Here is a 15,635-nt window from a genome sequence, read left to right as displayed (position 1 = left end):
ACCTACAAGTAAGCAAATGTTTGTATCCTGGAACAGTTTAGTGAACCTTCTTAGTGTATGTGTACAGTAAGAACCCTGTCTTTACTACTGAGCTTTTATTTTGAAACAATTTTATGAATTTTACTGTGTCATTGTCTATTCCATGCCAATGGCATCTTAAATTTAAAACATAGATTTTATGTACTATCTACCTAAGGCATTCTAATGTATCTAAATTAAGTCTTGGCATTAAGCTAGAATAACTAAGCATTATTAGCCATCACTATGTATTAAGCGACCCCGGTAAAAGTTACATTAAAAACAATTTTGCCTAACATCTAGCAAATTTCATTTATAACACCTCATATACATTACAAGGGAGTCGACGGCTAGCTTCTATTCTTTACTAGGTAGATAGATCAAGTAAGTAAAATTATTTTTTTTTTCCTCTAATCTTTGTAAGGTGGTAGATTATTCCGTATCCGGGTATATTTCTATTCCGCCCAATTTACCACCCTTACAAATGGCGCCCGAACGTTTTTTTTATATAGTTATTTCAGTATATTTTGAGAAATTTTGTGAATTTTATGAAATGTACTCCGCTGATTGTACAATTTTCTAAGTAGTGACACATTGCAAAGAGCACTAAGCTGTTTTTATGGTTAACTAACTAAATAATAACTAATAGTTAGAAATTTTGTCTGATAGGTTAAGTAATTTTCTGAGTATAGTCCAACATTGGTTTTTTCTTATTTAATTAACACATTATAAATGGTGCTTATGCCGTTCAATTATGTTATTTGACTTACCTTGGAGGTGTATAAGTGAATGTTTGCCTTCAGTTTAGTAATAAACATTGCTTAACTGAGTTGTTGTTGGGTATTGCTTTCAATAGTAAGTACATCTTATGTTTGAAAATTCCGGTAACTTAGTATAATTAAAGTTTTGAAACGCTATGTGCTGTTAACTAGTTACACACATACATTTATAAATACTAAGAGTTACAACTTGTGAAACTAAATATATAAACTATATTCAGAGATTACATTAAGTTCAAGTATGAAGTTATGAACAATTTTTTTTTCAGTGACTTGATACTTCATTATTTTGTTGAAATTTTGTTTAGAGCTGTGTTAAGGTTATGATAAAAGCTACTTCACACACAAAACATGTTAAGTTTAAGTGAATGCTGGTAGTTTAAAGTGACATTAGAAACAGATTTTGTTGTATTTTAGGTTATGTGTTAAAAGTGTAAAGTAACAGTCATCAAACCATTGCACAATCTCTTTGTTTTTTTTTGAAAGATAATATGCTAGTCAGAGTTCATTGCAACTTTGCTGCCTGTTTACTTTTGTAATTGTAAAGGTTGTAACACACTGTGTACTCATAAAGGTGATACTGCACCTTACAATCATTTATTCAATTTTGGGAAGTTTATTTTGTTATATTTTGTTTACTATAGTAATAATATGTGCTTGTATTATTAACAATATTTTGGAATAGGAACATAATTGATAAAATAGGTTAGGATAGACTTAAGAATATTGTTTTGTTGTGTATTTTGCTTGTGTATATTTAATAGTTTAAATAACTTCTTTTGTGTTTGTGTTTAACCAATTGGTATAAGGCTAAACATAGACAGTTACACAAGCTCGATATTTTGTTAAATGTGTTTTGACTTAACACAATGGAACAGACTTTTGCCCAGTTTCATTCACTTTTGAAGGACGAATTGTGTTATGAGGTATCCATTCGTTCCGAAACTCCAGCACCTACAGTGCTAGGTTTAAAGAAACAGTTAAAACAATTAATTCAGGAAATTCCTTCTGAATCAATTTTAGAGACGGATTTCACTTCTGAAAGTGAGTTAGGGGTTATTACTAAAAAACTTCAAGACTTAGAAGATTTATTAAAAAAGTGTTCTGACACTAAAGATAGACATGCCCTCTGTAGGTCTAAAGCTTTAGCTTCACATTTGTACTTTAGAATTTTGAGAATACAGTGTTCCGAACTCAGCTTAATAAGTAGGAAGAGTGAATTACATACAAAGTTGCAGAGTTTGATTTCCAGATTAGATGCTGACAATGAGTCGTCTCACGACGAATCACTGGATTCCGAGAGTACCGCCGTTGACTGCACTGGTGATAAAAATGTTGCCAAGTGGAAGTTAAATTTCAACGGACAGGGTGATCCGCGCAGTTTCATCGAACGCGTTGAGGAATATAAAAGATCTTATGGCGTTTCAGATGGAAAATTATTTGTTTCTGCATTTCATCTTTTTACAGGCCGAGCATTGTTATGGTACAGAGGCAACAAATGTCAAGTTTCGTCTTGGTCAGAATTGAAAACTTTATTTTTAGAGGAATTTGATGCAGTAGATTATGACTACAGGTTGCTAGGTGAAATTCGAGCAAGAACACAAGGCTCTGAAGAACCTGTGTCTATCTATTTCGCTGTAATGTTTGGCATGTTTTCAAGGTTGTCAACACCACTTTCCGAAGAACAAAAGTTACAAATTTTATTACATAATATTCGCCCTTTTTACTCAGAACAATTAGCTCTTGTTGACATTAAGTCTGTCGCAATGTTGAAGGAAAAGTGTCGCAAACTAGAGGCTGCGAGGCAGCGTTCCGCCTTATTTTCTGAGCCTACTAACAGTAAGGCAACTTTAAGTTCAGAGTTTGCTTACAAACAAGTGACAAAACAGATAAACACACTTTCAGTCACACCTGCACCTAAGGTTGATACAAGTAAAGGCACTGATTTACGAAAACAAATAAACAACTATGTTACAAGTGCGGCAAGGGTAACCATTCCTTTAAATTTTGCAGGACAGTTCCGAAATTTATTAGATGTTTTTCGTGTGGACGTCAGAACTTTACAGTAAAGACATGTCCAAGTTGTAGTAAAAAGGCGATTAGTAAACCCGCTCCGGACAAAAATTCAAAAAACTAATTAGTAAGAACTGTGCAGAGACACAAGTAAAGAACTTGGTCATTAACAACAAAACATCCCTTTTACCTGACACAGTTCTGTATTCAGTGGATAAACGAGACTTTAGGCCATATTTAAAGGTTTTTGTTGACGGTTTTGAGATTACAGGTTTACTAGATTCCGGTGCTTGCGCGTCAATTTTGGGTAACCAGGCGCACAAGGTTTTTTTGAGATTCGGTTATAAATTGCATAGCAGTATTGATACCACATTTTCAGTGGCAAATGGAGACAAACTTGATTGCATGGGTTATATGTTTATTCCGATTACTTATAATTCCGTAACTCACATAATAAAATTTTTTGTAGTACCCTCTATAATAGCGGATGTTATTTTTGGCTGTGACTTTTGGAAAACATTTCAGTTAGCCCCTGGCATTTTTGATAATTTAGAATTAATTAAGGCACCTTCTCAATTTTACAATATTTGTGCGATTGATAATGAACAAATTCATACCATCACTTCTTTTGAAAACTTATCATCTCAACAGAAAGAATTAGCCCAGTCTGTAGTAAATAAATTTTTAGATATTTCTTCAGAGAAAATAGGATTGGGTAGAACAAAATTAATTGAACATGTTATTGACACCGGTGATGCCTTGCCAATAAAAATAAAACAATATCCACTTTCTCCCGAAAAGAAGGAAGCTTTAAGTAAAGAGTTAGATAGGATGCTGGAAATGGACGTAGTTACTCCGAGTGAAAGCCCTTGGAATAACCCAGCAATTTTAGTGAAAAAGGCAAATGGAGACTGGAGATTTTGCCTAGATTGCAGGAAATTAAATTCAGTGACAAAGGGGGATTCATACTCAATACCGTACATTCCACAAATTCTAGATAGTTTGAAAGAGGCAAGGTTTTTATCATCGATTGATTTAAGTTCAAGTTTCTGGCAAATTCCATTAGCTAACGACTCTCAGGAAAAAACCAGTTTTACAGTTCCTGGTAGAGGGTTATTCAAATTTAAAGTCATGCCGTTTGGCCTATGCGGTGCACCAGCACGACAGCAGAGGTTAATGGACCAGTTATTTAATCAAAATTTTTGTAGTGATATTGAAAATGGAATAGTATTTTGTTATATAGATGATATTGTTATTTGTTCTGCTGATTTTGAAACCCATTTAATTTTATTAAACAGAGTTCTGGATAAACTAAAAATGGCTCAACTATCCATAAATTTTGATAAATGTAATTTTTTTAGAAACTCTTTGAAATATTTAGGGTATATAGTGGATGAATTTGGTTTACGCACAGATCCTGGAAAAGTTGCCGCAGTTTTGAACTTTCCGACCCCAAAAACTGCACAGGAGGTAAAGATTTTCCTAGGCACTTGTTCTTGGTACAGGCGCTTTATTAGGAATTTTTCAACCATCGCTGCACCACTCAATAGACTAACGAGTAAAGGAAAGAACGCACCTAAATTTGAGTGGAGCGAAACAGGCAGAGGTAGCATTTAATACATTGAAGAATGCGTTGGTAACCGCACCTGTTCTTGCGGTACCGAATTTTGAAAAACCATTCAAAATACATTGTGATGCTTCTGCATATGGTGTTGGCGGTATGCTGACGCAAGAAACCGATGGTTGCGATCATCCCATTGCGTATGTCAGTAGGAGCCTAAATAAAAACGAAAGGAATTACAGCGCGACGGAACGCGAGGCTCTAGCTGTGATTTTTGCAGTGGAGAAATTTCAGGCTTATTTTGGTTCCAAGCCAGTCACAATTATCACAGACCATGCATCCCTAAAGTGGTTCTTAAATTTAGAAAATCCCTCAGGACGACTCGCCAGATGGGGTTGTAGATTATCACAGTATAATTTTGTTATCGAACATAGGAAGGGTTGTGATAATGTAGTTCCGGATACCTTGTCGAGACTCATACACGTAGATGTAGTTGGTGATCGTAATGATAACTCTAGTCAACAAGTTTTGGTAGATGACTGGTATGACAAAACATTTAATGGCTGTAAAATCAATCCAGCAAATTTTCCGAATTTTTGTATTTTGAACGATAAACTATATCGTTACAGTAAATGTAAATACCAGCTTCTCAGTGAGTTCGACTGGAAAGAGGTAGTCCACAAGAACGACATCCTTAGAATTATGCAACAAAACCATGCAGATGCAACTGCAGGTCATTTTGGTGTGTTCAAAACTCATCGCAGATTATCCCTCAGATATTTTTGGCGTGGTATGTATAAGGACGTGGTTGAGTACGTTAAGAATTGTGATACTTGCTCTGCGTATAAACACACGACATCAGCCACTCCAGGTCTGCTTGGGAAGCCTAAAGTCTGCGAGAGACCTTTTCAGGTCATTTCGGCTGATTTAGTCGGACCTTTGCCTAGGTCTAAATCAGGATTTACATTTCTTTTTGTGGTGACGTGTTGTTTTTCGAAATATACAATGTTGTTTCCGTTACGGCGTGCCACAGGTGCCGCTGTTGTTAAAGCGCTAGAGAATTTTGTATTTTTGAACCATAGTGTTCCAGAGACTGTGATTGTGGACAATGGGTCCCAATTTACAGGATCTGAATTCCGTAATCTCATTAAGCGTTATAATATTCCGAAATTACACTACACACCACTGTACACTCCGCAAGTTAACCTTGTTGAGAGGTACAATAAGGTTGTTATGACTGCTGTAGCCGCTTTTGTGAAAGATAACCACAGGTCCTGGGACGAAAACCTGTACAAGGTCCAGTTCGCCATAAACAGTGCGGTTAATGAATCCACTGGATTCTCCCCGTTCTTCCTTGTCCACGCTAGAGAACCGGTCTTAAATGGTTCCTTCTATAAGGACACGGATAAGGAGTACGAGGCCGGAATTCCAAGGGAGGAATACGCAGGAAAGTTTGGATCTTTGGAGGACATATTTGGTCAGGTTAGGAGAAATTTGTTTCAGGCTCATGCAGAGTATGCAACGCATTACAACTTAAGGCGTAGGTCTGCAAGCTATTCTGTTGGGGATATAGTGTGGAAAAAGACCTATCCACAAAGCGACGCTACAAATTTTTTCGCAGCTAAGCTGGCACCTAAGTATGAAAAGTGCAGGGTTGTCAAGGTTTTGTCACCTTTGGTTTATGAACTAGTTAGAGTAGCTGACAACCACCCAATAGGCACTTGGCATATTAAGGATATTAAGAAGTAGATATTTGCCATTACTTAGTTTGGTCTAAACTGTTTGAATATTTAAGTTATCAATATTCAATTAGGAATTTGTATGAGTGTAGTGATGTTCTGAGTTAACAGTTACATTACCATGGTTCAGTTGAGGATGAATGTAGTGGATGTATGTAGGGATGAATATGTGATGATTGGAATGCTTGTGGTAGACCAACCGGTTGAGAAAGTAAAAATGCAAATATCGTACTTTGGGGATAACGAAAAGGGGGGGGTTTTGTGTTTTGTTTTCGTTTTCCTTCTAGATAATGGATCATTTCTGTTATTTTTCCGATTCTGTTCCGAGATCTATTTTCTAGGAGAGTTATTTCGTTTTTTTTTTCTCATATTCCGATTTTGATTCGGTTTTATTTTTCCGAATGGGATAGAGAACGGTTGCCATATCAGATGGACCCGTTCACAACCAGTTTTTCCGTATTTGTTGAGTAACAAATATTAAGATGGTAGTTTAAAAGAGTGAACCACCGTAGGCCTAGACGCATTCTATCAGTCAGCTGAAGAATGATGCCAAGATGTTTCCACTCAAGTGTCTTAGACACCATGAAGTTTTTTTGTATATATTCTTTTAGAAGTTAGGGTTGTGTAGTTAAGTATAATGTATAAAACCTTACACTGTTTTCAGTATATTTATTTTGTTAGACAATTTTCCTTGTTAGTAGTAGATGTGCGTTCACGCGTAACTTCTGTGTTTTTTTTGTTTGTTTCAGGCAAATTGTTAGTAGTTGTTGGATGACGCTGAGGGCAGCGTGGTTCAACCTGTTGAACCTTTTCGTAGGAGGGGAAGTATTGTGACGTTGTAAATTTTGAACTACTAACTAGCGTTTCGCTTTTAATAAAAATCAATTTTGTTCAAAGTATGTTGGTGCCACCTAGCATCAAGGTGCAGAACTACGCGTGGGTCGATGTTCAGAGTTCATTCGAGCCACAATAGATGGCGTTTGCTTCGTTGTCAATTGTCGTAAAAATAAAACAAAATAATTAAATAAAACCATAATATCATTTGTTTATTGTTAAGTCATTAACAAAACGGTTCTTATAATATATCCTTAGGTTCCGCAAATATTCAAAAATGAATTGGCTTCATGATCAAACTAAATGAGAGCGGCCACACTCGGGTTGCGTCTGGCAACACCGATTGGTGAGATTTAGAATTTTTCTGGAGTCAACATGTGAAGACGAATTTTTTCGTTCCAGGAAAATCTCACTCCTTTTCGCCCATGGCTTCGCCTGGGAAAATACAATAGTTATAAATTTAGTCATCCTAACGTATTTCAATGTTTCATCAATTATGGTGAGTGAAAAATCAAGTAATGTGGATTCGACAAAATGGCGGTTTGGTTAGAGAAAATCCTAATTTCATGATTTCCCTTTCAGTTCCAGTTATTTTACCTTCCCAAATAAATGAGGATAATGGGTTGTGGGTGGACTCCTGAAAACCATTGGTGGCCAGGAGTTCAATAGGTGAGTTGTGTTTGATCGGGAAAATTCCACGTGTCGAAATTTTCACACAGCACAAATTATAATCTTGTTTTTTCTTTGTTGCAGGGTTTCCGTTTGCGTTTCCGTTTTTAGTTTTCGGTTTTCCGTTTTTTTTTTTTTGCTTTCGTTTTCCGTATTTATTTCTTTTGCACATTCACGTTGGCAACTTAATTTCTATGGATAAGACTTGGTGAAAATCTTTGTAAGGAAACATTTCGGTTGTGAAGAATCAAGTTAAATTGAGTTTTGGATCTTGGCCGATGCCGTCCAGCTACATTGCAGTCTTCGCACCTACAAGTAAGCAAATGTTTGTATCCTGGAACAGTTTAGTGAACCTTCTTAGTGTATGTGTACAGTAAGAACCCTGTCTTTACTACTGAGCTTTTATTTTGAAACAATTTTATGAATTTTACTGTGTCATTGTCTATTCCATGCCAATGGCATCTTAAATTTAAAACATAGATTTTATGTACTATCTACCTAAGGCATTCTAATGTATCTAAATTAAGTCTTGGCATTAAGCTAGAATAACTAAGCATTATTAGCCATCACTATGTATTAAGCGACCCCGGTAAAAGTTACATTAAAAACAATTTTGCCTAACATCTAGCAAATTTCATTTATAACACCTCATATACATTACAAGGGAGTCGACGGCTAGCTTCTATTCTTTACTAGGTAGATAGATCAAGTAAGTAAAATTATTTTTTTTTTCCTCTAATCTTTGTAAGGTGGTAGATTATTCCGTATCCGGGTATATTTCTATTCCGCCCAATTTACCACCCTTACAAGGTATATATTAACGCTATTTGTTGTAAGTAATATAGTGTAAACTAATGCAGAATGTGGCTATCATAGCTGGAAATAGTGAATCACATTAGCAACTAATAGCTCCACTGACAGCAGCGATTAGAAACGTTATATTAAAATCACTCCCCTCTATTTGGATTGTGGCGGCTAAATTTGACGCGCAGTCAATTAGCGTTGACTGCTGGATGGTGGGGCCGGGCCGTGGACGGGCATTCGCAATTTGTCAGTGACAGCAACGGAAGTTTCATGAGCGCTAGTTTTACAACATAAGCCATCAAATAAGCAATCTACAGTACGCGGCAGAAAATAATTTACATCGACCTTTAGAAAGAGATAGCGGTTTTGTGGAGCATTGTCTCTGTCGTTGAAACCGACAAAACGTCACATAGGTATGAATGACAGAGACAACGCTCTACAAAGCCGAAATCTCATTCTAAAGGTCGATAAAAAAAATTCTGCCGCGTTCTGTACTTGTATTTTATGAGAGAGGAATAGATAAAATATATAAATATATATATAAGAAAAGGTGACTGATTCGCTGGCTGACTGACTGACTGACTGATCGATCAACGCACAGCTCAAAATAGTCGACGGATTGGGATGATGTAAACTTCCGCTAAGAAAAAAAAATCTAATTCAACCCCTGAGAGTAAAAAGAGGTTTGAAATTATTGTCCGTGACAGGTCGAGATGGCAATCGGGGAGGGAACGCCCCGCACAGCCCCCGCAGTGCGGACGAGCGTGTGTGACGTGCGGGTGTGCGGGGCGTCCCCCGCTTCTCATATCCCGATTGACATCTCGACCTGTCGCGTAAGGTTGTTCCTAATCCAGTCCTATCTATATAATCTGTACCTACCAATATTATAAATGCGAAAGTGCGTCAGTCTGTAAGTCGCTCTAACTACTTTTTATCCCGAAAGAGTTCCCACGGGATTTCTAAATATTTATTCACATCATCTAGTTGTGAATAAATATTTTTTAAATTTTCTGTTGCTAATAGGGTAGGCACCCCAGGCCACGGCTGTCTTTGACTGCTTCAAGTGTTGGACGATGGACCTCTGAGAGGGTCTATCGTCGGGGGAGCGGAATTGCCGCCGGTGGTGATTTATGTTCTACATGAGGGAGCTAATTAAAGACATGGTCAGGTGATAGTAGCCAATGTGCGTCTAGCTTTAATGTTTTTGTGAAGGGTTCACACGGTCGCGTCGTTGGAAGTATTGAAAAGCAAATTACAAAATTTCCGGCGTTGTCACTAAAAACTGCGTTCGTTCAGCCTTAATAGTAAACCATTCACCATTAATTGGGTGTCAAATGTAGCCTGCAAAGTGAAAAAGGATCTAGTTTTTAATTAAATACTACTACTAGCTGTATCACGTGACTTTTTATGTAGGTATTTACTGACTTTTTTAACTGTTCGGTTGTACCATTGATGGAAGAGGAAAACTATGGATTGAAATAATGTTTAACTAGCATTATCAACTGCCATGAAAATAAAAAATAAATAAAAGTGTTATTTCTTGTACGATGGTACTGAACCCTTCGTGTGCGACTCCGAGTCGCATTTGGTGGGTTTTTACTTCCTCAGGAGGCAGGGTACGTTTTTAAATAATTTTAAATTTTTTTTTGCAAGATTGAGAAGAATAAGCTTAGATAGACTTCATGCTTTGCTATCAGTTATACCTACCTTAACTAGCGACCCGGCCCAGCTTCGCATGGGTGCAATGTAGATACTAATGTGGTTTCATTGAGATGTCATTGCCTCGGAAACTCTCAAATGAGAGGACTTTTTCCGACCTAATTCACATTATTTCAATTTCTCTAGGGATCTCTAATTTTTGGGAATTAAACTATACCTATAAAGCTTCCTCTTAAATCACTCTATCTGTTGGTGAAAACCGCATTAAAATCCGTAGCGTAGTTTAAAAGATCTACGCGTTCATATACATTTTATACTATGTAGAGATATTTTTTGTCTACTTATATTAGTAAAAAATGGTTTCCATGCATTTAATCCAAGTTGCCATGACATTACAACAATTATTGGATATCAAAGAGAATATTTCACAATAATATTGTGGCCGAGAGCTTCCTCCGGCTTCATACATCGATAATCTGAATAAATCCTGAGGATTTTCAGATATTGTGTTTATTTTAAAACCGGAATCACAGAAAAGCGAGCTAATGGTCTTTCCAAAATATATATTGATAGTCCAATAAAATAAATGTCACGTGGTAAGTGCAGCTTGCTGTGAAAAATTGCAGCTCGTAAAAGTTTATCCAAAAAAAAAGTTGGAGTAATAAATCTTCGTCCTTGGCACTTATTTTGCGTTAGCGCGGTAGCCGCTTGGTTATGCTTTTATTGTAACAAATTAATCTTTTTTGAGACCCAAATGTCAAGTTCAAATTGAAGCGCGTCGCACGACGTATTTCATTTCAGGTCGAAGGCAGCATTATTCTAAGGGCTAGTGACTACATAATATAGTCAAGTCTTTTTAATAACTAACTTAATATAACCTAAATAAATACTTTTAAGTTTCAAGGTTCTTGGGTGGTTCTAGGCAAGCGCGCTCCAACTTAGGCGTTATCATTGGTCATAAACGGGAAGTACTCCAATAGGTTTTGATTCTCTTGACGGGTCATAACAGACACAACATACAGACAGGCAGACAGACATACATCGATATTATACATGTTACAGTGTGTTTTTGTTGGTTTTTCCTTCAATCATGTCGCAACGGATCAACGCGATTTTTGCATAGGTATAGTTGAAGGCCTGGAGAGTGAGTGACATAAGCTACTTTTGTCCTGAAAAATAGAAGAGTTCCTACGGGATTATTGAAAACTCCGCGCTGACGAAATCGAGGGCTTGTAATAATAATATGCGTTCCTTTTTAGGGTTCCGTACCTCAAAAGGAAAAACGGAACCCTTATAGGATCACTTTGTTGTCTGTCTGTCTGTCTGTCAAGAAACCTACAGGGTACTTCCCGTTGACCTAGAATCATGAAATTTGGCAGAAAGGTAGATCTTATAGCTGACATTTGGGGAAAAATCTGAAAACTTAATTTAGGGTTAGATCACACAAAAAAATTAAATTGTGGTCATGAACTTATAATTAGTATTTTCAACTTTCGAAGGTAGTGACTATATCAAGTGGGGTATCATGTGAAAGGTCATCACTTGTACATTCTAAAACAGTTTTATTTTATTTTTACGCATCATAGTTTTTGAATTATCGTGCAAAATGTCGAAAATATACGACTGTAGCACGGAACCCTCATTGCGTGAGCCTGATTCGCACTTAGCCGGTTTTTTATCTGGAAATGCGGAACCCTGAGCAACGTCTGTAAAGTCACGAGTAGATTTTTTTAAATTTCATCCAATATAAAACAGTAAAAAATATTCTGTTCATTTTAAATATTAAACTTGATATAAACTGGTCTACTAGCACTACATTTTTGTAAGCCAAGTAGCTCTCGGAGAGCTTCAAAAGTCATTATTAACCAGGCGTGTTACTCTTCGCTATATTCCAGTTTCGCTGGAAATGTTAGTAATTATTATTTTAAAAAGCTTTCGTACCTACTTCATTAAAAATACACCAACTACAACATATTTTTAAAAACCGTTACCTATTTAAAAACTTGGAATTCTAAAAAAACATATTACTAACTGGTAAACCTAAGTTACGTTCCATAACGAGGAAATCCGTAGGAGAACCAGAGTGACCGACATAGCCCAACGAATTAGCCAGCTGAAGTGGCAGTGGGCAGGCCACGTCTGCCGCAGAACCGATGGCCGATGGGGCAGACGTGTTCTGGAGTGGAGACCGCGTATCAGCAAGCGCAGTGCGGGACGTCCTCCAACCCGCTGGACTGAGGACCTTAAGAAGATAGCGGGAAGTGGGTAGATGAGGAAGGCGAGGGAGTCGTGTGTGGTGGCGTGCTCTTGGGAAGGCCTATGTCCAGCAGTGGACGCAAACAGGCTGATTGAAGAAGTACCAAGTATCTACAGGATTACTAATTGGGGTCCCAAAACTTTGCGAGTGGTAAGTTTTCATGTAAATAAACGTGACACCGGAGTAACGTAAATCTACTAAAATTGTACAGAAATGCCAGATCACAATTTTCCCGTCTATAATAATTAATATAGCCTTATCCCACGACTTCAGTCGCGTGGATGTAGGTTTTTGAGGATCCCGCACGACCGCTTCTCAAAATCCTTAATGGAAGTGTACGTTATAGGGAGAACCTACAAGTATAAATCCAGCGATTTAAACTTGTCTGTCAATATGTGCCAACTTTAGTTATAACGTTTGTTTTAATATACGCAAAACTGGCAAAACCTGAAAGTAGTTTGTTCAAAATCAGAACAGAACAGAATCGGTTGCAATTATTTTTACTACGGGTTATATTTGGACCAAAAACAACTTTAAAATACTGCAAGTTTGAACACCTAGTTGAATGTTGAATGAGTTGAATGCAGCCATCAAAGCTAAATTCAGTATAATATTATGTTGATATGTTTACCCTAAAATATACCTACCTATTCAAGGCTTTCTACATGTAAAACCTTTAAGAATTACCTACACGAATTCTCGTGAACCCGGAAAATATGAAAATACAAAAATCCTATTACAATATTCTCATGCGTTTTGACATTGAACTTTCACCACTAAGTTAGTGCTACTGAAAGTATTATCGGTTTAGGAACGCCACGGAATCACGAAACCATTTTACATAACGTTATTTTTCTTTATGAGACAGGCGTGTCGAAGTTAAATCATTTATATTTTTTAACAAGGGACACTGGTTCAAATTAATTATTTGTACTTGTAAATAAATCCAAAAATCTCTTTCAGCATCGTCTGCCTTACTGATGAGGGTCGTCATCCCTTTCCAAAGTTAATAAAGTACGTCATATAAGCAACTTGCTCTAAAAAAGAAAATGTAGGATAGCCTAAGAAAACCCGTTCAAGAGTTGCCACGTTTTAAAGTTAGGAACTTATATTAATACACTCATCTAAATTAAAAGTACAATGAATTTGATACCAATTAAGAGCGGGGAGCATAAGGAATAATATTTTAAAGATTTATGGTTGCCTTAGAAAATTTGGTTATGGTTAAGAGTCAGGGTTACCATGATTAAAGTAGCCTTTGAACATACTTTAATGTATATAACGGGAATATATACCACGATTAATTTTTGTTTTGATTTGTCAATGTACCTATTATATATACATTAATATAATATGTCGTTAAACCACGAAATAAGCTTAAAATCATTAGCCTTTTGAAGTAACGCCATTAGCTAACTCAAGAGAAGTATGATAGTTATCACTATCCATATTATAAATGCGAAAGTGTTTGTTGGTTGGTTTATTAGTTTATCCTTTAATCGCGCCGCAATGGTGTAAAGAATAAGCGTGATTTGTCCATGAACATAGCTTGACCACTTGAGTTTTGGACTTGTAACAATTCCGTGGGAACTCTTTGGGGCGTTATACCCTTAGGTAGGTTCTGGTGATGTGTGGTACAACTTTCAAAAATAAGCATTTTCTTTTCTTTTCATTACTTTTCTTCTCTTTTCTTTGTATCATGTCCGTCTCCAGGATTCAAAATATCTGTGTTCAGCGGTCGAGCAGTGAAAAGGGTTGACAAACACATTTTCCCATTTATAATAGTAACTAGCTGATCCGCGCGGCTTCGCTCAGGCAAAATTTCTGAGATTATTTTCTTATAGGGGTCCACGTGATAAAGAAAATGTACTGGAATGTAATGTAATTTTGCAATATACTTAATATTGCAAAATTTCAAGTCTCTTACCCAGTAGGTAGTTTACTGGCTGTACAGTGTACGTTAATATGACAGTCAGTTAGTTTATCCTTTTATATGTAAACTAGCTGACCCACCCCGGCTTCACTCGAGTGGAATTTTTGAAAATAGATGAGGTGATGATAGGTGATTGATAGATCAGTCAGATATTTTTGTAAATGTTTACATAAATAGGTATAAGTTATTATTATTATATAATTGTGTAAATTAAGTTATACTTACGGATAACAGCGTCGATTCTGCTTGCGAACAAACAATCCAATATAAATAAAGCTAGAATCATTTTGCTTATTTTAACAATCTGCAACTTATAAACAAAGTTCATTTCTACGTCATTCACTTATTTTTTTTAAACCTATAGTTCAAGTAGGTATATTCTTATATTATTTTTTCCTCTATCAGGTCTGAACCTAGTTACAAAATTGACTATCTATAAGCTCTACATTGGGCGCCAAAATGATAAACCAATCAGAATAAATCATAACTTGTTAAAGTCTTTTAAGTCATCGCAGATACTAAAACTTTTTTCTACTGTATTATTTTAATTGGGTACCACTTAGCACACACATATTATTTTCATGAAACGCAACATTAAAATAATGACAAATTCATCCGACATGAAAACGATAAAAATCACTTCGACGAATACATTTTAAAGAACGAAACACATCGTTAACCATCATCGGATAGCGTTCAACACACGCGAGGCAGTGATTAAGAGGGCGGTAAAATTTTAATCTGTTTCTTCTTCGAAGCGCCGTGAAAAGTTTTATGCTATTTCCCGCAGCTGGCAACACAACTTCGATGTGTGGCGTCTACCGAGCTACTGGATTCAGAATGGTGCATGGGGTTGCAACGCGCGCCGTAGCACCTCCCCTTTCGACAGGCCTTCTCTTTTATGAAGTACGGAATACTGAATTACGTAGAACTGAATATAAGAGGCCCCGCCACACGGTCAAGCATGTGTTTATTATTTTATATTTTTTTTATTCAGATACAAGTTAGCCCTTGACTGCAATCTCACCTGATGGTAAGTGACTACGTCCTTGTCAAACAACCTACGTGTTTGGCAAATTTGATTGACGGTCTCTTTGTCAAACATGCTTGACAATGTACGGCTGTTTGTCAAACAAACGTTCCATTTTTGCTCCATATTTCTTTCAGTAAATTTTCATGTGTGAATATATCTCGCTGTTTTAACCATTCTCGTACCCAACGACTCTTTTTTTAAACATATTGCTAAAGTTAATGCAAGAAATCCTTTGTCCGCGGTGCTCATCACTCAGCGCCTATGATGCTCAGCGCAGTATCCCTTTCAGGATTCTGCGTTGAAAGTGACGCCTTGTTTGACAAGCCTGTTTGACAG

At 36.7% G+C, this 15,635-nt stretch overlaps 1 protein-coding gene across 1 annotated transcript in view; it reads right to left on the bottom strand.

The window, feature by feature from the left end:
* LOC117987012 (lachesin-like) overlaps positions 1–15,108 on the bottom strand; it is a 35,310-nt gene extending 20,202 nt beyond the window's left edge. The window contains exon 1 of the mRNA XM_034973971.2: positions 14,492–15,108. Coding sequence (XP_034829862.1) covers positions 14,492–14,594 — 103 coding nt within the window. The 5' untranslated portion in view covers positions 14,595–15,108. The remainder of the gene's footprint in view (positions 1–14,491) is intronic.
* Between the last annotated feature and the right edge of the window lie 527 nt (positions 15,109–15,635).

This window comes from Maniola hyperantus, chromosome 12 (genome assembly GCF_902806685.2).
Source record: "Maniola hyperantus chromosome 12, iAphHyp1.2, whole genome shotgun sequence".
NCBI classification, from domain to species: domain Eukaryota; kingdom Metazoa; phylum Arthropoda; class Insecta; order Lepidoptera; family Nymphalidae; genus Maniola; species Maniola hyperantus.
This window is presented reverse-complemented; position numbering and strand designations above follow the sequence as displayed.